At 49.7% G+C, this 24442-nt stretch overlaps 1 protein-coding gene across 4 annotated transcripts; it reads left to right on the forward strand.

Annotated features, from left to right (window-relative positions):
• Positions 1-13745: 13745 nt before the first annotated feature.
• Positions 13746-22981, forward strand: SLC29A2 (solute carrier family 29 member 2). 4 transcript variants are annotated; one of them, XM_027532059.1, is made up of 14 exons: positions 13746-13877; positions 14124-14883; positions 15147-15228; positions 16733-16893; positions 17138-17277; positions 17648-17782; positions 18379-18476; positions 18692-18776; positions 19566-19702; positions 19968-20073; positions 20175-20260; positions 21002-21201; positions 21511-21600; positions 21857-22981. In XM_027532059.1, the coding sequence occupies exons 2-14, from the start codon at positions 14855-14857 to the stop codon at positions 21966-21968; spliced, it is 1461 nt and encodes a 486-aa protein (XP_027387860.1). In that variant the 5' UTR covers positions 13746-13877; positions 14124-14854; the 3' UTR covers positions 21969-22981. The 4 variants fall into 4 exon arrangements, with proteins under 4 accessions (XP_027387860.1, XP_027387859.1, XP_027387856.1 ...); XM_027532058.1 differs by having other exon boundaries at positions 13746-14883; XM_027532055.1 differs by lacking the exon at positions 13746-13877 and having other exon boundaries at positions 14063-14883; positions 21119-21201.
• The last annotated feature ends 1461 nt before the right edge of the window (positions 22982-24442 follow it).

Genomic DNA, 24442 nt, shown 5'->3' on the forward strand with positions numbered 1-24442 from the left:
AAAGAATCAGACATGACTGGGTGACTGAACACCAAGAAATATATATATTACTTACTTATAAAAAATGAAATCATGCCATTTGCAACAACATAGGTGGATCTAGAAATTATCACACTAAGTGAAGTACGTCAGATGGAGAAAGGCAAATGCCATGACGTCACTTATATGTGGAATCGAAAGCAATGATCCAAATGAATTTATCTACAAAACAAATAGACTGCTTTGTAAATAGAAAACAAACTCATGGCTGCCAAATGAGAAAGCAGGGGAGGGATAAATTAGGAGTTTGAGATTAACAGATATATATTCTCATACATAAAAAAATAAACTACAAAGACCTCCTGTATAGCACAGGGACCTATATTTAATATCTTTTGATAACCTATAATGGAAAAGATTTTGAAAATATACATATATATTGCTGTACATCTGAAACTAACACAACGTTGAAAATCAGCTATACTTTAATTTAAAAAAGAGGGCGTTTGGTCCGACAGAACTGAGAACAAGGGCCTCAGAAAAGCAGTTCTCCACTAGGGGCGGTTTTGCTCCAGGGCACATTTGATGATGCGGAAGACACTGGTTATCACACCTGGGAGAAGGGGCCACTGGGTCTAGTGAGTGTGGTCTCCGATAATGCTCAACATCCTCCAGTGAGCAGGACAGCTCCCACAACTATCACCCAGCCAAGTATCTATAGCACTGAGGCTGAGAAACCCTGACCTGTAGGAGCTCCTGCACAAGTGCCCAGGATACATGCAGGGGGTACAATACCACGCAGAGCCTTGCTTAAACTAGCGTAAAACTGGAAACAAGTCAAATGCCTGCGACACTTATCCACCGAGATAAATACCACGCTGTAGCATACTACACATCAGCGAACAGTGAAAGAACAACAGCCAAATGTATCATCATGGATGGATCTCAAAAATGTGTTGATTTTTTAAAAAGTAAATTGTGTGTATATGAAGTTCAAAACTAAGCTGAACAAAAATTAGTTTTGGATGGATGCCTCCAAAAGACTGTGTTAAAATTCAAAGCAACTGCAGTGACCTTTAAATAAATAGCTTATTTGAACACCTTCCTCCTCTGTGTCCTATGTCAGGAGGAAATGATCCTTAGAAGGACAGTACTGACTCCTGGGGCATTTGAGGGCTTTTTTTTTTTTTGGTGGTGGGTGAGGACAGGGATATATTGAATAGTTATCTCCAAATGCACAAGACTGTCCCACACGAGGAAACTTGCCTGTCTCCTGTGGAACTTGTGACTAACACCCTGGGCATTCATGTGGGTGAAAAAACACTTTTTATAGAAATTAGCTCAAAGTAAATCTTAGACCAAAATATAACACACAAACACACACACGTAACCAGGAGCTTTAAGGGCCCCATATTGCTACCTGGAAGAAGATAGTCTGAAAAAACTATATACTATGTGATTTTAACTATATAGCGTTTCAGAAAAGGCAAAACTATACTCACAGTAAAGAGATCAGTGGTTGCCAGGGGTTTGGGGGATGGAGCTGAGGGGTAAATATAAAGCACAGGAGTCTTTTCGGTCAGTGAAACTATTCTACATGAAACTGTAACGGTGGCCACGTGACACTATGCCCTTGCCAAAACCCACAGAGCGAATCTTAATGTAAACGACAGACTAGCTATATTAATATTAGTTCACCAATTGTAACAAAGGTACCACACTAATACAAGATGTTAGTAATAGCAGAAACTGGGGAATGAAATGGGAAGGTGAGTATGTGGAACTCTTTGTCCCATTGCTCAACTCTTCTGTGAATCTAAAACCGTACTAAAAATAAAACCTGTTACTGCCGAGGACCAGCCCCGGCTGATCCAGGGTATTCGAAGGAGAGACAGCGTAGGCGAAGATCAGGAAACAATTGCTTAATTAAATGTTAATTAAGGATATAAAGAGTAATAGAATGAGGATAGCTCAGTAAAATTCAGTGAAGAAAAGAGGCTGAAATAAGGATAGCTCAGTGAGGAAATTCAGTGGAGAAAAGAGGCTGAATAATTCAGCCAGAAGGTAAGAGAAAGAACGACATGGTGAGACCAAGTTTCGGTGAACAAGGCCCGCACTTTATTTTCCAAAGTAGTTTTTATACCTTAAGTTATGCATAGAGGATAATGGGGGAAGGGGTAGAGTCATGCAGTAAGCCAGGCTTTCTTCCTGCAAACTTATCATATGCAAAAGTTTAGGTGATTTGCATCATCTTCTGGCCCGGAGGCCTGTTAACATTTTAAGACCCTTTCTTCAGAAAACTTATTTTTCTCTAAAGGTGATTAGTCAGGCGCCACCCTCCAAAAGCATTAAAGTTGCATTCCTATAGGGCAAAGGTGTGGTGGGGGCTGTAACAAGAAAAAGAATTAACTCAAGGGTCCCAGGTTACAAACATTAAAGCTACTACTTACACCTATCATATTAATCAATACACTGCCAGGGACACAGCAGGTAAGGGATATGGAGACTTAGCAGCAAACATTGGCCCAACAAGTGAAAAACCCTTCACCAATACAATTTCTAATCAATCTTTTAACTGCTCAAAGGAATCTGTATTTAGACAGTTTAGAACATCTCATGCCTCTCACAGTTGGGAGGCTCTGAGCAATCACATGTGTCTGGAAAAACCTATTCAAGCAGGCTAGAGGACTTCCAAAGGAGTTTGTAGGTTGAAACACTATCACACCCAGGAACTTTATTAACTGGAGCTGTAAGTTAACTCTTTTTTTCAGACAGAGGTAGTGGGGGACAGCCCCCCATAAAGTCAGAGGTGTAGGTGAGAGCACAAAGCAGAAAGTAGGCAGACTCTGGTTTTGGGGGTAAATGCTCGAGAATTTCCAGGGGGACTCCTGAGGCTCGATGCCGCCTTTGCATATGCCGAGCCTCCTTCCTCATGACCTTTGCCACGAGTGGAGCTCCTCACCGCCGGCTCCCGGCAGTCTTGCCTGAATTTTTTTCCTGAACTCTTTTCATTAATTTCTATTGATCGGGGAAGTCAGAGAACCCTGGTCGGTAACAAAACTGTCCTTAGTTATTCTCCCTGACTTTTTTTCCTGGATGAATTTCAAAATCAATTTTCAAAAGCTAGGAAACAACCCTTAAGATTTTGGTTAGGACAGTCTTGAAATAGCATGTTAAGTTGTTGACAATGGGCATCTTTATGATAATGAGTCTTCCTATCTGGAAACATGAATTAGCTCGAGAGGTAAGTAATGCTCTTAATTGTTCTGTCTGCTTATTTCTGCTCATGGGAAATTTGTCTTCATTCGACTGTGAGCCCGTTAAGAAGAGCTGTGTTCTACTGAAGTCTCACAGCTGCTTCTGCTGGACATCCAAGACATAGGAACAGCCTGGGATTAACTTTTATGGTAATTTGAGTGTCCCACCCATGGGCTGATTGAGGCCCCATGCCTTTCTGAAGAGGAAAGAGCATGTTTTTCCAGGCAGAGTCACAGCTGAGACAAGCTTCCTGGCTGCCTCCCTGGGCCAGTGGGAAGTTTGTTTTCCCTCTTTACAAGCAATTGCAGTCTTCAAGTGGCCTAGCTTTGTGCAGGGGTCCCATTTCCTCCAGTGCATCCCCTCTCAAAACCTGAGGTTTCATTACGATTTCCCAGATGGTACAGGGGGTAAAGAATCTGCCAGCAGTGCGAGAGACCCGGGTTTGATCCCTGGGTTGGGAAGATCCCTTGGAGAAGGGAATGGCAACCTACTCCAGTATCCTTGCCTGGAGAATTCCATAGACAGAGGAGCCTCGTGGGCTACAGTCCATGGGTCTTCAAAGAGTCAAGACATGAATGAGCGACTAACACTTTCAATTTTACTTCATTTTTCCAGAGTGTAGGTAAAAACCCGAGTCTCCCCACCTTGGGGAGCCTGCAAGCAAGTACATCCCGTGGAAATCTTAGGCAAGGTGGAGGTCACCTTTTTAGGTAGCTGGCCAATGTAACAAGTCAAAATGCTTGACGTTGAAGTCCCCATAATTACCTGAAAGAGTTTCTTCCTGTGTTTAAGGGAAAATACTTCCGTGCTGAGTGACTCAGCCCTGGAGGACCCCCTAGGGTGTGAAAGCATGCAACATTTCTGGCCCCTCTCCCTTCCTGCTTATGTCACAGCTGAGACCTGACCAGATTCCTAACAGCCGCTCAGACAGCCACGCCCCAAACGCCAAATGCCGCCTGGGTGGTTAACAGAAGGGCCTGTCAGGGCCCATGGAACATAGGCGACCACAGCGCTGTCTCCTTAGGCAGAGCCTTATGTTAGTCGATATCATGGTGCCTGGTTCTTCAGAAAGAAGGAGCATAGAGAAAAAAAGAACTTGACTACCCGGACCCCCAAGACCTTAAAGATGCTTGTCTGGCAGGACTGTGGACAGCTTGGAAAACAGCAGGACCTGTAGCCTCCTTAGATTCTGTGGGCCATGGATGCATGGGCACTGATGGATACCATGGCAGGACCATCCTTCCCAAGGTAAAACTGGGTCCTAAGCTACATTTTTACTCGTCTTTCTCCTTATCACACTGGAAAACTGTAGTAATGGGAGCGCAGTCTCAGAAACAAGACAGCCTGAGCGAAGTCCTGGCACTTCCAACCTGTGAGATCACAGACAAGTGACCTCATTTCTCTGTGCTTCACTTGCCTCATTAGGAAAATGGAGACATTGACAGCATTTCTTTCCCTCATAAGGTTGTGCTGATTAAATGAGTATAATAGAAACATACAAAGAGCTTAGAGTAGTGACTGGCATATAGTAAATGCTCAATGAATGTTATTTTTAAGTCGTCAGGAGCCCACTCAGGCAGGATCTCTCGGACTGGGCACAGATTCAGCTGTCTCTGAGCACAGCAGGAAGCCATCCAGAAGCAGAAGCCAGAAATTGACATAATCCAATTTTCATTTTGAAAAGGTCACTTTTCAGGTTTATCCTCTGTAAAGCTACTGTTTCCACAATGCATGCTACTCTATTCTTTGGAAGCTGGTCACCAGGCTCAGTCCACAGATGGGTGGGGATAAGCTCTATCTTTTGGAAGGGGGAGGAGCCACATACGTTATTTGGAATTCTCAGTGCCTAGGTCTTGGTTTCTAAATACCGTTCTCCAGTAAAAGCAACAGGGCTCCTTGGGGGAATGACTAATTCAGGATACAAACATGTGCGTGCTCAGTCGTGTCCGACTCTTAGCAACCCTATAGATTGTAGCTCTCCAGGCTCCTCTGTCCATGGGGTTTCCCAGGTAAGACTACTGGAATGGGTTGCTATTTCCTCCTCCAGGGGATCTTCCTGACCTAGGGATTGAACCTGTATCTCCCACATCTCCTGCATTGCAGGATTCTTTACCAATGAGCCACCTGGGAAGCCCTGATTCAGGGATAGGGCAGGGAAAACACAAGCTGAATCTGGAGTATTGACTAGTATCAGAAAGCAGGGCAGTGCTCAGAACGACAAAGGATGGGGACGTCTCAAGGGGACACAGAAGGGGACTTCCCTGGTGGCCCAGTGGCTAAGGCTCTGAGCTTCCAATGCTAGGGGTGTGGGTTTGCTCCCTGGTCAGGGAACTAAGAGCCCACATGCCACGCGGTGTAGCCAAAAAAGTATAAAAAACACAGAAAAACAAAACCCCCAAAGGGACATAGGACCCAACTTGAAAGAACTCCCAGTAGCTGAGCAACAAAGTAAATGACACAGTCCTGGATTATGAATCAGAGTAAAAAGATATTGACTCATACCTATGCTTGAGTCCATAGTGATATAAACAAATCGTGGGACAAGAGACAAATCTACCTTACAGAAGAATTCCAAATAACGTATGTGGCTCCTCCCCCTTCCAAAAGGTAGAGCTTATCCCCACCCATCTGTGGACTGAGCCTGGTGACCAGCTTCCAAAGAATAGAGTAGCATGCATTGTGGAAACAGTAGCTTTACAGAGGATAAACCTGACAATGTGACCTTAACCACGTGATCCAAGTTAACATGGGCTGTGATGTCATGTTGATTTCCGGTACTCCCTGATATGTGGTGAGATGGCATTCACTGCTAGGGTATTTTCCCCCATAACATCAGTCTAGCTACAATCAAACAGAAAAACCCAATTTGGGGGACATTCTACAAAACTTCTGACAGCACTCCTCAGGAGTGTCAAGGTCAAGAAATAAGGAAAAACTGAGGAAAGGCCACAGGCCGGCAGAGGCCGGGGAATTTAGTTTATAGCACCGTACTAACATCTGTTCTTCGTTTTGACGAATGCACTGTGGTGATGTAAGGTAATATTTTAGGTTGAGGGTATATAGGACATCTGAGGTTGTTGATATTTCTCCTGGCAATCTTGATTCTAGCTTGTAACTCATCCGGCCCGGCTTTTAGCATGAGAGCTCTATGTATAAGTTAAATAAACAGGGTGACAATAAACAGCCTTGTCATACTCCTTTCTCAATCCTGAACCATCAAAAGTATGACAAGACTGTTTATTGTCACCCTGTTTATTTAACTTATATGCCGAGCACATCATGCAAGAAGCCAGGCCGGAGGAGTCATAAGTTAGAATCAAGATTGCCAGAGAAATATTAACAACCTCAGATGCGTGGATGATACCACTCTAATGGCAGAAGGTGAAGAGGAACTAAAGAGCCTCTTGCTAAGGGTGAAGGAGGAGAGTGAAAAAGCCAGCTCAAAATTCAATATTAAAAAACTAAAATCATGGCATCTGGTCCCATCTCTTCATGACAAATAGAAGAGGAAAAGGTGGAAGCAGTGACAGATTTCATATTCTTGGGCTCTAAAATCAGTGTGGATAGTGATTGTAGCCATGAAATTAGAAGACAATTGCTTCTTGGCAGGAAAGCTATGACTAACCTAGACAGTGTGTTAAAAAGCCAAAAGGTCACTTTGCTGACAAAGGTCTGTATAGTCAAGGCTACGGTCTTTCCAGTAGTCATGTATGAATGTGAGAGCTGGACAATAAAGAAGGCAGAGTGCTGAAGAACTGATGCTTTTGAACTGTTATGCTGGAGAAGACTCTTGAGAGTCCCTTGGAAAGACACTTGATCAAATCAGTCAGTGTTAAAGGAAATCAACCCTGCATGCTCTCTGGAAGGACTGATGCTGAAGCTGAAGCTCCGATACTTTGACCATCTGATATGAAGAGCTGTCTACTTGGAAAAGACCCTGACGCTGGAAAAGACTGAGGGCAGGAGGAGAAGGGAGCAACAGAGGATGAGATGGTTGGATGGCATCACTGACTCGATGGACATGAGTGAGCAAACTCTGGAAAGGACAGAGGAGCCTGGTGGGCTACAGTCCACAGGGTCACAAAGAATCAGACATGACTGGGTGACTGAACACCAAGAAATATATATATTACTTACTTATAAAAAATGAAATCATGCCATTTGCAACAACATAGGTGGATCTAGAAATTATCACACTAAGTGAAGTACGTCAGATGGAGAAAGGCAAATGCCATGACGTCACTTATATGTGGAATCGAAAGCAATGATCCAAATGAATTTATCTACAAAACAAATAGACTGCTTTGTAAATAGAAAACAAACTCATGGCTGCCAAATGAGAAAGCAGGGGAGGGATAAATTAGGAGTTTGAGATTAACAGATATATATTCTCATACATAAAAAAATAAACTACAAAGACCTCCTGTATAGCACAGGGACCTATATTTAATATCTTTTGATAACCTATAATGGAAAAGATTTTGAAAATATACATATATATTGCTGTACATCTGAAACTAACACAACGTTGAAAATCAGCTATACTTTAATTTAAAAAAGAGGGCGTTTGGTCCGACAGAACTGAGAACAAGGGCCTCAGAAAAGCAGTTCACCACTAGGGGCGGTTTTGCTCCGGGGCACATTTGATGATTCGGAAGACACTGATTATCACACCTGGGAGAAGGGGCCACTGGGTCTAGTGAGTGTGGTCTCCGATAATGCGCAACATCCTCCAGTGAGCAGGACAGCTCCCACAACTATCACCCAGCCAAGTATCTATAGCACTGAGGCTGAGAAACCCTGACCTGTAGGAGCTCCTGCACAAGTGCCCAGGATACATGCAGGGGGTACAATACCACGCAGAGCCTTGCTTAAACTAGCGTAAACTGGAAACAAGTCAAATGCCCGCGACATTTATCCACCGAGATAAATACCACGCTGTAGCATACTACACATCAGCGAACAGTGAAAGAACAACAGCCAAATGTATCATCATGGATGGATCTCAAAAATGTGTTGATTTTTTAAAAAGTAAATTGTGTGTATATGAAGTTCAAAACTAAGCTGAACAAAAATTAGTTTTGGATGGATGCCTCCAAAAGACTGTGTTAAAATTCAAAGCAACTGCAGTGACCTTTAAATAAATAGCTTATTTGAACACCTTCCTCCTCTGTGTCCTATGTCAGGAGGAAATGATCCTTAGAAGGACAGTACTGACTCCTGGGGCATTTGAGGGCTTTTTTTTTTTGGTGGTGGGTGAGGACAGGGATATATTGAATAGTTATCTCCAAATGCACAAGACTGTCCCACACGAGGAAACTTGCCTGTCTCCTGTGGAACTTGTGACTAACACCCTGGGCATTCATGTGGGTGAAAAAACACTTTTTATAGAAATTAGCTCAAAGTAAATCTTAGACCAAAATATAACACACAAACACACACACGTAACCAGGAGCTTTAAGGGCCCCATATTGCTACCTGGAAGAAGATAGTCTGAAAAAACTATATACTATGTGATTTTAACTATATAGCGTTTCAGAAAAGGCAAAACTATACTCACAGTAAAGAGATCAGTGGTTGCCAGGGGTTTGGGGGATGGAGCTGAGGGGTAAATATAAAGCACAGGAGTCTTTTCAGTCAGTGAAACTAGTCTACATGAAACTGTAACGGTGGCCACGTGACACTATGCCCTTGCCAAAACCCACAGAGCGAATCTTAATGTAAACGACAGACTAGCTATATTAATATTAGTTCACCAATTGTAACAAAGGTACCACACTAATACAAGATGTTAGTAATAGCAGAAACTGGGGAATGAAATGGGAAGGTGAGTATGTGGAACTCTCTGTCCCACTGCTCAACTCTTCTGTGAATCTAAAACCGTACTAAAAATAAAACCTGTTACTGCCGAGGACCAGCCCCGGCTGATCCAGGGTATTCGAAGGAGAGACGGCGTAGGCAAAGATCAGGAAACAATTGCTTAATTAAATGTTAATTAAGGATATAAAGAGTAATAGAATGAGGATAGCTCAGTAAAATTCAGTGAAGAAAAGAGGCTGAAATAAGGATAGCTCAGTGAGGAAATTCAGTGGAGAAAAGAGGCTGAATAATTCAGCCAGAAGGTAAGAGAAAGAACGACATGGTGAGACCAAGTTTCGGTGAACAAGGCCTGCACTTTATTTTCCAAAGTAGTTTTTATACCTTAAGTTATGCATAGAGGATAATGGGGGAAGGGGTAGAGTCATGCAGTAAGCCAGGCTTTCTTCCTGCAAACTTATCATATGCAAAAGTTTAGGTGATTTGCATCATCTTCTGGCCCGGAGGCCTTTTTCTCTAAAGGTGATTATTCTAAAGTCAGGCGCCAGCCTCCAAAAAGCATTAGATAAAGTTGCATTCCTACAGAGCAAAGGTGTGGTGGGGGCTATAACAAGAAAAAGAATTAACTCAAGGGTCCCAGGTTACAAACATTAAAGCTACTATTTACACCAACTATATTAATCAATACACTGCCAGGGACACAGCAGGTAAGGGATATGGAAACTTAGCAGCAAACATTGGCCCAACAAGTGAAAATCCCTTCACCAATACAATTTCTAATCAATCTTTTAACTACTCAAAAGAATCTGTGTTTACACAGTTTAGAACATCTCCTGCCTCTCACAGTTGGGAGGCTCTGAACAATCACATGTGGCCGGAAAAACCTATTCAGGCAGGCTAGAGGATTTCCAAAGGAGTTTGTAGGTTAAACACTGTCACACCCAGAATTATTAACTGGGGCTGTAAGCTAACTTTTTTCAGAGAGGTAGTGGGGGACAGCCCCCCGTAAAGTCATAGGTGTAGGTGAAAGCACAAAGCAGAAAGTAGGCAGACTCTGGTTTTGGGGGTATATGCTCGAGAATTTCCAGGGGGACTCCTGAAGCTCGATCCCGCCTTTGCGTGTGCCGAGCCTCCTTCCTCATGACCTTTGTCATGGGCAGAGTTCCTCACTGGCTCCCAGCAGTGATAGAATTCCAGTTAAGCTATTCCAGATCCTGAAAGATGATGCTGTGGAAAGTGCTGCACTCAATATGCAATATGCACTATGCACTCAATATGCAATATGCCGGCTCCCGGCATATTACTTAGTTTTAAAAATCATGTTTATGATTTTCTCTGCCTAGACTAACCACATTTCACATATGGATGCAATGTATTATTGGGAAGGTTCAAATATACACAGCACTTTTTGGTAACACAGCTACTCTTTATGTAGAGGAACAGCTGCATGTGGCTTTGTTTGGAACTTTGCCAAGACTTGGTCACCATCTCGGTAAATCCCATCACCAAGAGCAAACTAGCAGTCTCGAAGTGGCCGGTTTGCCTACACTGTATGTGCATTATAAACACAGTAGACGCATAAAGAGGGGCCAGCATCAGATTGCTTCACTGTGCCTGAGCATTAACATACTCAAACATGCATTCTTCTTTATCCTGGGTTACCAGAGTCCAGCCCCAGTTGAATCCAGGGATTCCTTCAGGATGACGTCGTTGGCGATTAGAATAGCAAAGCAAAGAGATTAGAGGCTCATTATAACTGGTTTACGCGAAAAATCAATATAACCGTGACACCAGGTTTGCTCTGACCATGGAGGCCTCGGGCGCTCTCTCGAATCACTGAAGGTGCCCCACCTTCTCGAGTGGGTCTTAGAAGCCCAGGCAAGTAAGTGGTCTCAGAGGACCTCGGCGCTCCAATTATTTTGGCCTGAAGGAAGATCAGAAGAGAAAAAGAGAGAAAAAGAAACAAGAAAGAACGACATGGGGAGACCAAGCTTTGAGCAAGGCCCGTAGCTTTATTCTCAAAGGGAGTTTATATACCTTAAGTTGTGCATAGAGGATAATAGGGGGTGTGAAATCATGCAAAGTCAGCAGTCTTTGCTTTTCTGCAAACTTATCGTATGTAAATGGTTTAGGTGATTTACATCATCTTCTGGCCAGAAGGCCTGTTAACATTTTATGACTCTGATAAAGGTTTGTCAACCATAAGACTTATTTTCTCTAAGAGTAATTATTTTAAAGTTTGGCGCCATCCTCCAAAGGTGTTAGATAAAGTTGAATTTCTATAGGGCAGAGGTGCAGTGGGTTTACGACAAGGAAATAATTTATTACCTTAAGGGTCTAAAGTTGGTAGCACCAAAAAAAAAAAAAGTTGGTAGCACCAAGGCCGCTACTTATTTTTTCTATGTACCAACTATATTAATTAGTACACTTTCAAGGATACAATACAGGGGATGTGGAAACTTGGCAGCAAGCATGGGCTCAACAATGAAATCTACTAGTTCTAAAAATTTCTAACTCTCCCAGAGGCTCTATACTATTTGAATATCTTAAGCTCCCCATGCCTTGGGAGACTATAAAGAATCGTATGCATAGCTGTAGGAGTCCGGGTAAACCTGTCAGGCAAGTTAGGAGCCGTCTGAGGGGTTTGGATTTAAACACTTCTATTATGCCCAGGAGACTTATTAACTAGAGCTTTAAGTTGATTTCCTTCAGAGAAAGGTGGTTGGGGATAGCCCCTCGTTAATGTCAGAGGAGTTGGTGAAAGTCGTAAAATAGTAAAACAGACAGATTCTGGTTTTGGGTAGATGCTCAGGCAGGTCCAGGGGGGAGCCCCTTGAGTCCTGACTCACCTTTGCATATCAGGCCTCTCCGCATGACCTTTGTCATGGGTGGGAACTCCCGTTCTGGCTCCCAGCACTGGGTAGTACAATCAGGTATTTTATTGACATTGATTTTTGTGTGTGTAGATAGGCTTTATGATAGGTGAATTTCATTGCAGGATAGTAACAGAATGCATATTAGGAGGATGATTGGACTTTCCTGGTGGTACAGTGGGTAAGAATCTGCCTGCACATGCAGCGGACATGGGTTTGATCTCTGGTCCAGGAAGATCCCACGTGCCTCTGGGCAACTAAGCCCATGGCTGGGCCACAGCTACTGAGTCTATGTTCTAGAGCCACAAGTACTGAAGGCTTCGGCTTGTGCTCCATATCAAGAGAAGCCACTGTAACGAGAAGCCCGAGCACCGCAACTGGAGAAAACTCATGCATAGCAACAAAGACCCAGTGTAGCCAAAAATAAATATGTAAATAAAATTAAAAAAAAAAAGAATGACTGAGTTTGACTGCGCGGAGAACTCCTCCTTTAAAATGAAATCCACACTCCTTACTCAGCACTTGGTCATAACTAGACCTGCTGTTGCAGAGGCTCTGTCCCCTCCCGCCTGCCGTGCCTGCCAAAGGGATCTATTTGTATGTCCCTGAACGTGTTGGCATTCTCATGTCCCTGACCTTGGTACGGGCTGTTCTCTTGGAGGAATGCCCTCATCGTCTTAGCTTACTGCCTCATGAGTGCAGTGTTTCTCAAACCTCACTTCCTCATATCTTTCCATGGAAACCTGTGTCTCAGCTGTACCCCCACCTGCAGCCCCAAATGGGGCTTCATTTTCTATAAATTGTCTATAAATGACTCATTTTTCATAAGTAAATTTATGTTAATTTATATTAAGTGTATAAATAAATTCGTCTTCAAGGAAAAGTATCTATTATAATAAATAGGAAACCAGCATAAGCAGCCCTAAAAATAAAGTAACTATAAAAACACAGAATGAAAGTTTTAATAAAAATTGTTAATTTCTATTTAGATAAAATTGTCAGCAAAAGCTCTGAGGTCAGTTCTGTGTGTGTGTGTGTGTGAGAGAGAGAGAGAGAGAGAGAGAGAGAGATTACCTAAATAGAGATTAACAAGTGTTAAAACGTTAGCACCACAATTGAGACTTTCCTCTTTGTCATATTCTAAAAGGTTGAAAGCAAACTGAAGACACAGTATACTTTCTCAATCACTGTAATTTAAAGCTGACTCTCTTCTCTAGAAAATCACTTGCATATCACTGCAATCCATTTGTTAACCAAACATTTTTCAAGCGTGTGCTATGTACCAGGCAGCTGCTCTAGATGTTTGCAATAAACGCCATACTAAATAAACACAGTCTTTGCCTCATAGAATGGAGAAAACACACACACGTAACCAGGAAAGGGCCATAAAATGTCATTACTTATGAAAATAATTTGTGACAAAATTTCTCCAGCATCTCAACTGCAGAGAAAACAAACCCTCTTGTAAATTATATGAGTTAGAGAAAATTAATTTCAAAAGTGCAATGGTTTATCATCTTTACAAAGTTTTTCACGGAAAAAGACTGGGAGCTGAATGCATCTCAGTGTTTGCTACGATGTGACGTGGGATCGTTGAAAGTCATATTTATTTATTAGCTGCACCCAGCTGCCTGTGTGTGTGTGAGTCGCTCAGTCCTGTACAACTCTTTGAGACCCCATGGACTGTAGCCCACCAGGCTCTGTCCATGGGGATTCTCCAGGAAAGAATACTGCAGTGGGTTGGCATTTCCTTCTTCAAGGCATCTTCCTGACCCAGGGATGGAACCTGTCTCGCTTATGTCTCCTGCATTGACTGGCAGACCTTTTACCATTAGCACCACCTGGGAAGCCGGCACACGGGATCTTAGTTCCCCGACCAGCGATCGAACTCGTTTCCCCTGCAGAGGCCGCGGAGTCTTAACCACTGGACCACCAGTAAAGTCCCTAAAAGTAATTTTTCTTTTTTTAAGTGGCACTCACCATGGGAGAGCACCACGTAAGACTAGGGAGCAGGCCTGGAGGCTCCTCTGGGTCTCCCTTTCCTCCGGAACCACTGCTCCGAAGCTTAGCCACACCGCCACCAGTAAGCCCCTCTGGACGCCCCCGAGGGACTCGACCCTCCGCTGTGCGCCCCAAAGTCCCGGCGATTCCCCAGGCACCCGCTGCAGAAGAAGAGTTCATCTGTCTGTCTTCCAGATCTGCCAGCGGGCTCTGCCAGCTCCGACACCTGGCCCTCCTCTCTGCCTCCCGGGGGGACCCAGCTCAGTGCAGCCCCCCAGGACCGCCGACGACAGACGGTCTCTCCGGCTTCCCCCCGGGCTGGCCGCTCTCGGGTTACCACCACCCAGTGGTCTTGTACGTTAGCGAGTGCTAGCGCCGCCACGGCACCACCTCCGTCTTGCCGGAACCTGGAGAACTTCGCGCCAGGTCAGCTCCACAGCACTTCGTTGGGCAGGGGGCCGGGGCGGGGCGGACACCCCTACTACCTCCCCCAACCCGCCCGCACGGGTCGGGGCCCGGCGCCCGCAGATTCGGGGGAATCTTCCCGGATCACAGCCTCTCGGGTGGCACGGGGAGCGGCGGAGTCCGGGGACCAGGAGGTCAGGCCGTGGGTGGGCTGGAGTCTGGAGTCCCCGGTCCTCCGGGGCCGGGAGGGGTGGGGCTCCCCACTGTCTCCGCCCCGGGGGCGGAGCCGAGGTCCGAGCCTGCGGTACTTGAGACTGGGAGAAACTGGCGTGGGGCTCCCTGCCCGGCTTCCGCCTTCCACTGCCCGGTCTCGGACCGTGGAAGACCCGACCCCGCTTCCCGTGTCCACCACCGGCCAGACCCAGCCTCCCGGGTCCCCGGCGTGGCCCACGGGCCCCGGGGCAGGTGCAGGTGCGGCGCCCGCCTCTTTCTCCCACCCTGGCTCATCCTGCCGGGCGGCCATGGCACGAGGAGACGCCCCGAGGGACAGGCAAGTTGGGAACCATGTAGGGTGCGGCGTATGGGGATCCTGCGGCCGTGGGCAGCGCAGAGCCGCTCCCCTTGGGCTCTCTAAAGCGCAAAGACCAGTTGGAACTACAATTCCCGTCAGCCCCCTGCCTCGGGTGCCTGAGCCTGGGTGATGGGGGTTGTAGTCCGCTCTCCGAGCGGGGTGGGGGAGGGTGCTGGTCTGGGAGGCGGAGGGGCCGCCGGAGCGGCAAGTCCTCCGAGTGACCTTCTGTCTGATCCTCACAGCTACCACCTGGTCGGGATCAGCTTCTTTATCCTCGGGCTGGGCACCCTCCTCCCCTGGAACTTCTTCATCACAGCCATCCCGGTGAGACTCGTGGCTGGAACGATAGATCCAAGGCCACAACCGCCAGCCGTCCCTCCAGCGGCCTTTCCCTGCCACGCTGCCTGTGGGAGTGTCAGTCTCTCAGTCGGTCCGACTCTTTGCGACCGCAATGAACTGGAGCCCCACCGGGCTCCTCTGTCCATGGGATTTCCTAGGGAATCCTCACTGTGTCTCCTTTGTCGGCTGAAACAGAGGGCCGCAGAGAGGAGAGGTCCCTCTCTCATGGCTAGGATCCACAAGCTTTCAGGAATGCCCAGATCCTAGCCCAAGGCCACCAGGTCAGGAGATCCTGTGGAGCCAGCAAGGAGCTACCCACCCACCTCCCCTTTGTCATTATTCCTGGGCTGGTAACTCCAAAAGTGGTTATCCAAGCCTTTGATTTTCTTTGAAATATCATGAATTACATTCATTCATCCAATGCACACCTAGAGTTCCTGGCATTGGGGTTACAGGAGGAACCATAGCTGAGGAAGATTGCATCCTCACCAAGCTTACATTATTTCAAGGGAAGGCAGGAATCCGGGGCTTGTGTTCTCTTTGGTACGGAGTTATTCTTGTATATTAAAAGCAACAACTTTCCAGATGCCTCTTCAGTGCCTAGCTCTGTGCTGGGCCCTGGAGACCCAAAGATGAACCAGCCCCTGGTCTTGAAAGCAAGATAGGTGCCAAGGAAATGTTGGTGATGTAACATGGCGTGTGCCATCCCAGGCTTGGAGCAGAGTCCAGTGGGTCCCCAGAGGAGACAGCCACTCCTTCTGATTAATAATCAGGTGATCTGTAACTTGGGAGAAGGGTAGGTAAAGTATTTGTGTTGGGAAGGTGAGTGGTCAGAGAGGGGAGGGAATTTCAAACAGAGCCAGCAGCCTGGTGAAGGCAATGAGAGGCAGAGGTGCCAACCTGTACAAAGGGCCAGAGCTTGGGGTGCATGGAGCTCTAGCAGGATGGAAAAGAAATGGGCCACAAAACGGAAACTGGTTCTGAAAGGCCCCAAATGCTGTTCCATAACCTTAGGGCTTTGCCCTGCAGGCCACAAGGAGCCATGGGTGGGGAGAGGGGCAGTTGAGCAGAGCTGTGGCAGGATGTGTGTTCCAGAGAGAAAGCAGTTGGTCAGCATCTGATCCAGAGCCTGGCTTACAGTCAGAGCTCCATAAATACCCAGGAATCTAGAAACTGCTGCCGGAGTGGGGGCGGGGGCCGCGACCGAGGCACCGGAGAGGAGGGGTGATCCAGAGATGGAGCACGGCCCAAGCTGGGGGTTCTTAGGGCTTGGGCTCAGTCCCAGACTTCAGTTCGATTCCGTGCCCGTTCATCGAGCTCCGACTACGTGCCAGGTACTGGGGACAGCGCAAGGAGAGAGAGACAGTCCCGCAGAAGTTAACGGAGCGATCCCGGGCGTGGGAGGAGGCAGAGGAAGAAGGCTGGGGGGTTCCCGAGGCTAGGTAGGTTGTGGGGTAACCCTGCACCCTACCCCCTGGCCTCCTGGCAGTACTTCCAGGGGCGGCTGGCGGGGGCCAACAGCACCGCCGAGACCCTGGGCACCAACCACACGAGCTCCGCAGATACCTTCAACTTCAACAACTGGGTGACGCTGCTGTCGCAGCTGCCGCTGCTGCTCTTCACACTCCTCAACTCCTTCCTGTACCAATGGTGAGAGCCCCGCCCCCCGGGCTCAGTCTCAGGCCCGCCCCCTGGGTCCCGCCCCCTTTGCTGAGGCAGCTCCATCTGGGCCCCGGGCGGTGGGCGGAGGGAAGCCCTCCCATCCTCCCTCCCCTCCCTCTGCGTCTCTCACCAGTCCCCACTGTCCAGCGCTGGGATGAAACTCTTCGCCCTCCTCCCCTCGCCTGGCCTGAGTCCAGCAATGCCCACTCTGCCCTCTCCCCCTTCCAAACAGCATCCCTGAGACGGTGCGGATTCTGGGCAGCCTGCTGATCATCCTGTTCCTCTTTACCCTGACGGCGGTGTTGGTCAAGGTGGACATGAGCCCCGGGCTCTTCTTCTCCATCACCATGGCCTCCGTCTGGTTCATCAACTGTGAGCACCTCCCCTCCCCACCTCCCTACCCTGCCCGACCAGGGCTTCAGCCGAGCCTCTTGTAACTGAAAGGGCCCAGGGTATCGAAGGGAAGACAGAAGAAACATCACCCATATCCCTGATGAGAAACCAAGGCCCAGAGGAGAGGAAAAGTCACTCATCCCAGGCCCTGCAGTGACCTGAGAGCAGGTCTTCTGGCCCCCAGCCCCTCACACCCAGGGCTGTACCACGGAAGAGGAATGCATGTGGGGTGTTACACCAGAGTGTCCAACCTAGTCCAGAGTCCCCTGTACACCCAGCCACACCCCCTCCAGGGGGCCCTCAGGGCCTGCCTAGTTGAGCAGCGGCCCCCAATCCTGTCCTTCCACAGCTTTCGGTGCAGTTCTGCAAGGCAGCCTCTTCGGACAACTGGGCACCATGCCTTCCAAGTATAGCACCATCTTCCTCAGTGGCCAGGGCTTGGCTGGGATTTTCGCTGCCCTTGCCATGCTCATATCCATGGCCAGTAAGTAGATTTGGGTGGCAGTCTGGGATTCTGGGGAGCAGAGTGTATGCTAAGGGTGAGATGTTTTGGGCTGTGGTGGATACAGAGGTGATGAGGTGATGGGGGAGCTGGGGATTGGGTATGGGGCTCTTGAGTCCTACCATGAGAGAATGATGGGTGAGGACTGGGTTAATTTGGGGCCCAGGGCAGGATTCCTGAGGCCAGCACTGGCCTGTGGCAGTAGGTTGAGGGAAGGGGAGACAGGTGTGGGATTCAGATAGACTTGGGTCTGAACTCCGGTTGCACTGTTCTCTAGCCAGGGGCATTGGATAAGGTACTTACCTGTGTTTGCTTCCCAACCTGAATGATTCTTACAGCTCCATACTCAGATTGTAAGAAGCAGGCATTTATAATGAGCACATAGTAAGCGCTCAACAAAAATGACCGAGTGAGGGATGCGAAGGGCCGGGCCAGGGCCCCTGCACAAGGGTCCTCAGTGTCAGTGGGAGGAATGGGAGAGGCCAGGAGGTGAATCTGAGATGTGTGTAGTGCGAAGGAGGACAAGCTCCCTGAGGGAGCTGGTGGACCTCCCTTCTGCAGCTGAAGTCTCTGCACAGGTGGCGTGGATGCCCAGACGTCTGCCCTGGGGTACTTCATCACGCCCTGCGTGGGCACCGTCATGTCCATCGTGTGCTACCTGAGCCTGCCCCACCTGGTGAGCCTGGTATTGGGCTCGAGGCCCACTTCGGAGCATCACAGATACCGCCCTGAGTCTGAGGCCTTGAGAGAAGCCAAAGGAGGCAGAGGGGCCCAGTCCTGATCCCCAAAGGAGTCAGCCACTGGGGGACCCCAGCCTCTAAGTCAGCAGGGTGGGGAGGGATCCAGGCACCTCAGCCCAAGCCAGGCAGGGACAACGCTTTCCTTCTGCAGAAGTTTGCCCGCTACTATCTGGCCAAGAAACCATCGAAGGCGCATGGTCAGGAGCTGGAGACCAAAGCTGAGCTTCTCCAGTCTGGTGAGCCCGGGACCCTGCCGGGGAGGTGGAAGAGCCAGGGGAGGCTGGAGCCCTCTCCACAGGGAAGCATTTTGCCTCTGTCCCCAACTAGAGCCCTCATCTCTAGGAGCCTCAAGTGAGCAGAGGCAGACGATCTTGAAGGGAAGTCAGTGGGACTAAAGTTATCCCTTCAGTTGCCCTTTGGGCCTCAGTTTCCTCCTCCATAAAACGGGGAGGCAGCAGAGCTTCAGGCCTGCAGGTCCTAGATCCAGGTGTGTCTGAGTTTAAATCCTAGCTTCATAACATCCAAGCTGTGTGATCTCAGTCAAGTCACATAACCCCTCTGAGCCTCAGGGGATTTTTTTGTTTTTGTTTTTTATAAAGCAATGGTAGTGGAATAATCCATCTAAGGTGCTTAACTGTGCCTGTATGTACTTAATAAACAGTGAAAGTGAAAGTGTTGGTTGCTCAGTCATGTCTGACTCTTTGCAAGCCCCTGGTGGACTGTAGCCCACCAGGCTCCTCTGTCCATGGATTCTCCAGGCAAGAATACTGGAATGAGTGGCCATTAGGGAAGATCCAGGGGATCTTCCGGACCCAGGGATTGAATCTGGGTCTCCTGCATTGTAGGCAGTTCTTTACCAACTGAGCCACCAGGGAAGCCCAATAAATAGTAGGTTGGCGTATTTCCATTAATTCTCTTGGCCTGCACCTGGACTGGTGGAGGGTCACTCATTTTAACTGCTTGGAATCTCCCCTCCTCCGGCCTGGTTGTCACAGGCATGACCCTGCCCTCTCCTCTTGCCCCAGATGAGAAGAATGGGATTCCCAACAGCCCGCAGAGGGCAGCCCTGACTCTGGATCTTGACCTTGAGAAGGAGACAGAGGTGGAACCAGAGGAACCCCAGAAGCCAGAAAAACCTTCAGTTTTCATTGTCCTCCGGAAGGTTTGGCTTGGATACAACCCCCAACCCTCATCCCTGGGGAAGAGAGAGCTGCTCTCTCAGCCTACCCCAGAGACTCTTAGAATGGACTAAGACCTTAGTACTCAGCTTGTCCACCCCGAGGTGACAGGGTCATGGTGGGTCAGGGACACACTGGGCCAGGCCCCAGTGTCCCGCTCCCGGGGCCAAGGCTTGGGTGGAGGAGTTGGGGCCGCATGTTGGGCTCCGAGTCTGGCCACCCCCTCACACCCCTTCCTCTGGCTTCCAGATCTGGCTGACGGCGCTGTGCCTGGTGTTGGTCTTCACAGTCACCCTGTCCGTCTTCCCGGCCATCACAGCCATGGTGACCAGCTCCACCGGTCCTGGGAAGTGGAGTGAGTAGTGGGAAGCGGCAGAGGACAGGGCAATGTGAAAGGAGGGGAGAGAGGGGAGTGAGCAGCCTGGACCGGGATGAGCCCCCTCTGTCCCCCACCAGGTCAGTTCTTCAACCCCATCTGCTGCTTCCTCCTCTTCAACGTCATGGACTGTCTGGGACGGAGCCTAACCTCTTACTTCCTGTGGGTGAGCACGTCTACTGGGGTGATCAGCCGTTTGGAGAAGCAGTCAGGGATCAGAGAGTGTGAAAGGGCGTGGAAGGGTGACTTCCCAACACTGACTGGCCCTGGTCTGGGTTTGGTAACAGAACAGCCAGTTAGCACAGAGCACCAGCCCCTGGAGGCATGCAAGCCAGGGCTTGGACTGAATTCTCTGAAAGCAGAAGCCATGTCCAGTTGACCTCTGTCTCCAGCATCCAGCTGAGGGCCCAGCCCCTGGTGCGTGGAGAGTGTTTACACAGAGGTTCCCGCACCATGTGAGAGGTCAGGCAGGATTCCTAGTATTTGGATTGTTTTTCACCATGATGCTGCTTCTTTCAATGAAACCTTCCAAGGACACACAACAGATATAGTAAATCAAAGAGGAGGTGCTCTGATCGGGTCTGGATCCCCAGTTTCCAATCCCATCTGCCCCAAAGGGTTCTTTGGAACCCCCAGGGGTGCTCAGCGCAACCAACTTTGAAAACCAGAGACGTTCTTCTAGTTCTGCACAGACTGGTGCTCAGAGAGGCAGAGGCTGGGCGCTTATGGGCGGGATGGCCTTGGCCCTGCCCCTCGCTCTCCAGAGGGGCCCGTGCTGGGTCCTCCCAGGCTCACACGGGGTAGGTCAGGGGAAGTGATAGCTGACTCTCTGAGCTGAGTGGAGGGGCTGGCCCGGAGCAGAGGCGCTGCTCCTGGGGAACGCCCTCACCCCCGCCTTCCGCCGCAGCCCGACGAAGACAGCCGGCTGCTGCCCCTGCTGGTCTGCCTGCGCGTCCTGTTCGTGCCGCTCTTCATGTTGTGCCACGTGCCCGAGAGGTCCCGACTGCCCATTCTCTTCCCCCAGGATGCCTACTTCATCACTTTCATGCTGCTGTTCGCTGTCTCAAATGGTTACCTGGTGTCCCTCACCATGTGCCTGGCGCCCAGGTCTGGGGGATGGGAAGGCGAGGGGAGGGCTTGGGAGTGGGGAGGTGGGCTCACTCTTGGAGAGGGACAGCTAGCTGCCAGGAGTTTGGCTTCCGGCCAGCCCGGCCCGAGCTGTTTCTCCAGGCCTCACTGGTGCCCCGCCGTCAGGCCAGGAGCTGAGGAGCGGGGGACTCGGCTGGGAGGTTCCTACCTAGTAAGGCAGCCCAGGCCGATTCTGGGGCCTCCACTCTGGGCCTCAGTTTCCCCCTCTGTGAGCAAGCAGGTTGCACTGTCATTCCTTAGGGCCCAGCTACTCTCCCACATTCTCAGTTGCAGGGGACCCAAGGTTGAGGTCACAAGCAGAGTTCCTGGGCTGCTCACCCTGGGGACAAGGGAGCGTAGAGGGGACAGGAAGACCAGGTAGGGGACATTTTGCCAAGAAGGAAGGCAGGGGCATCTGGATCCCAGGGGCGGGAGAGACGTCTGTGTCCAGTGGCCCCATTTTACAGATCAGGAAACTGGAGTCCAGAGGGAAGGGCCTCATTATAGTGGCCCGGAAGTTGGGCCAGCCCAGACCAGAAATCATCCGTCCCGTTGTTAGAGGGGCATAGGACATGGGGCTGGGTCCAGGGTGGGCCCCACATTTTTCTCAGAGCTCCTCTCCTGTCTGTTCCAGGCAGGTGCTGCCACAGGAGAGGGAGGTGACCGGCACCCTCATGACCTTCTTCCTGGCGCTGGGGCTCTCTTGTGGCGCCTCCCTTTCCTTCCTCTTCAAGGCGCTGCTCTGAAGCACTCTGTCGAGGGCTCTCCCAGCGTCTCTCTTCAGAGCTGAGGCCCAGCGCTGGGGGAATGACGGGCCAGGCTCAAGCCTCCACCGGGCCGGGTGGGTGGGGGCCCTGTGGCCTGAGGGTTCCAGCAAGAGGTGGGCACAGCTCTCCTTCCAGGGCTGGCGGCCACCTGGAGTGCTGCTAGGAAGAATTCACCACCTGCCATTCCAGCCCTTACCCAGGAGTGGAGCTGACGCACTATCTGGATGCACATAAAACCTCATTGAAAGGGTGGTCATCAGGGAAAAGAGGGCCGAGGACCATGGCCCATCCTCACCGTCAGGACTGCGTTCGTTAATCACGACAAACCCACTGGCGAGTCGCCGGAACTCAGAGGCCACAGGTGGAGTCTTGTCAACCGTGCAGCTGGTGTGGACGCGGCCTCAGAGCCGTGTTGGGGTGGGGGTCAGTCCAGGGCAGGACCTCCTCTTCTCTCCAGGCCTCAGCAACCCCTCGGTCGGGTCTCTCGGACTTCAGAACAGAGGAATCCAGGGAGTTTGAGGGGACGGGGGAGAAGGAGTTAGGGATCTGAGGGATTTCAAAGGACCCTCCGGGCCTCAAACAGTGTCTAGGTCGCCAGCGCACACTGTGTCCGCTCCCGGAGCCTAGCTGGGCCCGGTCCTGGAACTGCAGTTAGCCTGCAGGCATGAGCTGCATTTTACAGTTTGCAAAACTCTTCTGACCTTGCCCTTTTGCTGAAGCCACGTTGAGGCCCTTGGAGGGAGGCTGGCAGGGACTGTGCTCCTCTCTGTACAGGTGAGGAAACCCAGTCCTGGGGGAATGACCAGTTCTTGGCAGAGCCAGAACCCAGTCCCCACCTCCCTGTAGGTGCTGTTCTTCCTGCCCTCTGCCTGCTTCCCTTTTCCTCAAGGGGTTCAAGGGGAGAATCCTGAACACTTACTCCACCTTTTTTTGCTTGTTTTTCCCTCAGACCCTGTTCCTGGGTCTAATAACAACCATCTTCATTTGTACAATGATCTCACTGAATCTTTATTTCCAAAGCGCTTTCAGTTCTGTTGACTTTGATGAGCTGGGTGAAGTGGGGATGATTGTACCCATTCGACAGATGGAATGACTGAGGCCCTGAGAAGGGAAGGGATTTGTGGGCATCCCTGGGCTGGGCCTTCCTGGCCACATGATTGCCAAGGGGTACCGGCTTGCAAGGAGCCCTGTATTCCAAGACAGACTGCCTGGTTGCATGGATAACTATGACTCTCTCCCCGCACCAGCGTCCTCTGCCTCCCCAGGCTTCCCCTTCTCAGAAATGGAGCCTCAGAGATACAGTCAGCCAGTTCTGCAGAGGGATGGAGGAAAGGCCTGCTTTGCCACACATCTGTGCTACCCTGCCCAGGGCAGGGAAGAGCAGGGTGTTTGAGATTACCAGCACGGACCTTTCTGCCCATTTGCCTTTCTGCCTCCCATGGCCACTCAATGATCAGGTATTACAGACCAGGTGATAAGTCAGCACCAGGCCCTGCTCAGAAGCCACGGGCTGTTTTGCAACCAAAGAGGAAAGTGAAGCAAGATATGGTCTTGGGGACTTCCCCAGTGGTCCAGTGGTTAAGAGTCCACCTTGAATACAGGGGACGCTGGTTTGAATCCTGGTTGGGGAGCTAAGATCCCACACGCCCAGAGGCAACTAAACTCATGCTACAACTAGAGAGCCTGAGCGTCGAAGTGAAAGATCTGGCATGCCTCAATGAAGATCCAGAGCAGCCACACACACACACACAAAAGATACAATCTTGGGAACTGAAATAAAGACACAAGGCCAACTCCAAGTGAGGATTCATTCCTTCCACCATTAGTCACTGTGCCAGGTTCTGGGTGGTCTGACAACCCTGAAACAAAGGAGCTATGACCCTGCTCCCAAGGCCATGGGAAATAGAATATAACTTGTAATAGGGCTTGTGAGGACCCTACAGAATGTGTAATATGAGATGCTAGAGGAGGGGGCCATTGATCTGACTGGAAAGTTTAGGCAGGCATCCCTGAGAAAGTGTCCTCTGAACTGGGCATTGAGGGATGAATATGAGTTTGCTGGGCTGAGGTGGGGGAGGGGCAACCCAGGCAGACGTACCAGAAAATGCAAGGCTTGGATGGATATGGAATGTTCAGGGAACAGTGGGCCTTCTGGCAGCAGGGCAGGGGGTGTGGGGAGTCCTAGGGTGTGAGAGAGGGGGAGGGGAGAGGATAAGGCTGGGGCAGTGGGCTGCAGGCAAATGCGGAAGGGCCTTAGGGGTGAGGCCTAACCAGGGAATTCGAGGGAGGAGGAGACATAAAGGAGAAGAGGCGGCTCCCTTTACAGAGCCATTCAACCTGGTGATTTCAGTGCATGTGCCCAGACCCAGCGTCCTGGGTTCGAAGTCAGGCTCTTTCCCGGCAGTGGGAACAGGGATTCCTGAAGACTGGAGTCCTGGAGAAAGCGCTGGAGT

Source organism: Bos indicus x Bos taurus, chromosome 29 (assembly GCF_003369695.1).
Source record: "Bos indicus x Bos taurus breed Angus x Brahman F1 hybrid chromosome 29, Bos_hybrid_MaternalHap_v2.0, whole genome shotgun sequence".
In the NCBI taxonomy this organism is placed as follows: Eukaryota; Metazoa; Chordata; class Mammalia; order Artiodactyla; family Bovidae; genus Bos; species Bos indicus x Bos taurus.

Excerpts from the sequence above, each read along its gene's own strand:
- SLC29A2 (XM_027532058.1), top strand. The coding sequence starts at position 14,855 with ATGGCACGAGGAGACGCCCCGAGGGACAG. Across the intron at positions 16,894-17,137 it reads AACTCCTTCCTGTACCAATG|CATCCCTGAGACGGTGCGGA; the intron begins GTGAGAGCCCCG and ends CCTTCCAAACAG. Across the intron at positions 17,783-18,378 it reads CATGCTCATATCCATGGCCA|GTGGCGTGGATGCCCAGACG; the intron begins GTAAGTAGATTT and ends GTCTCTGCACAG.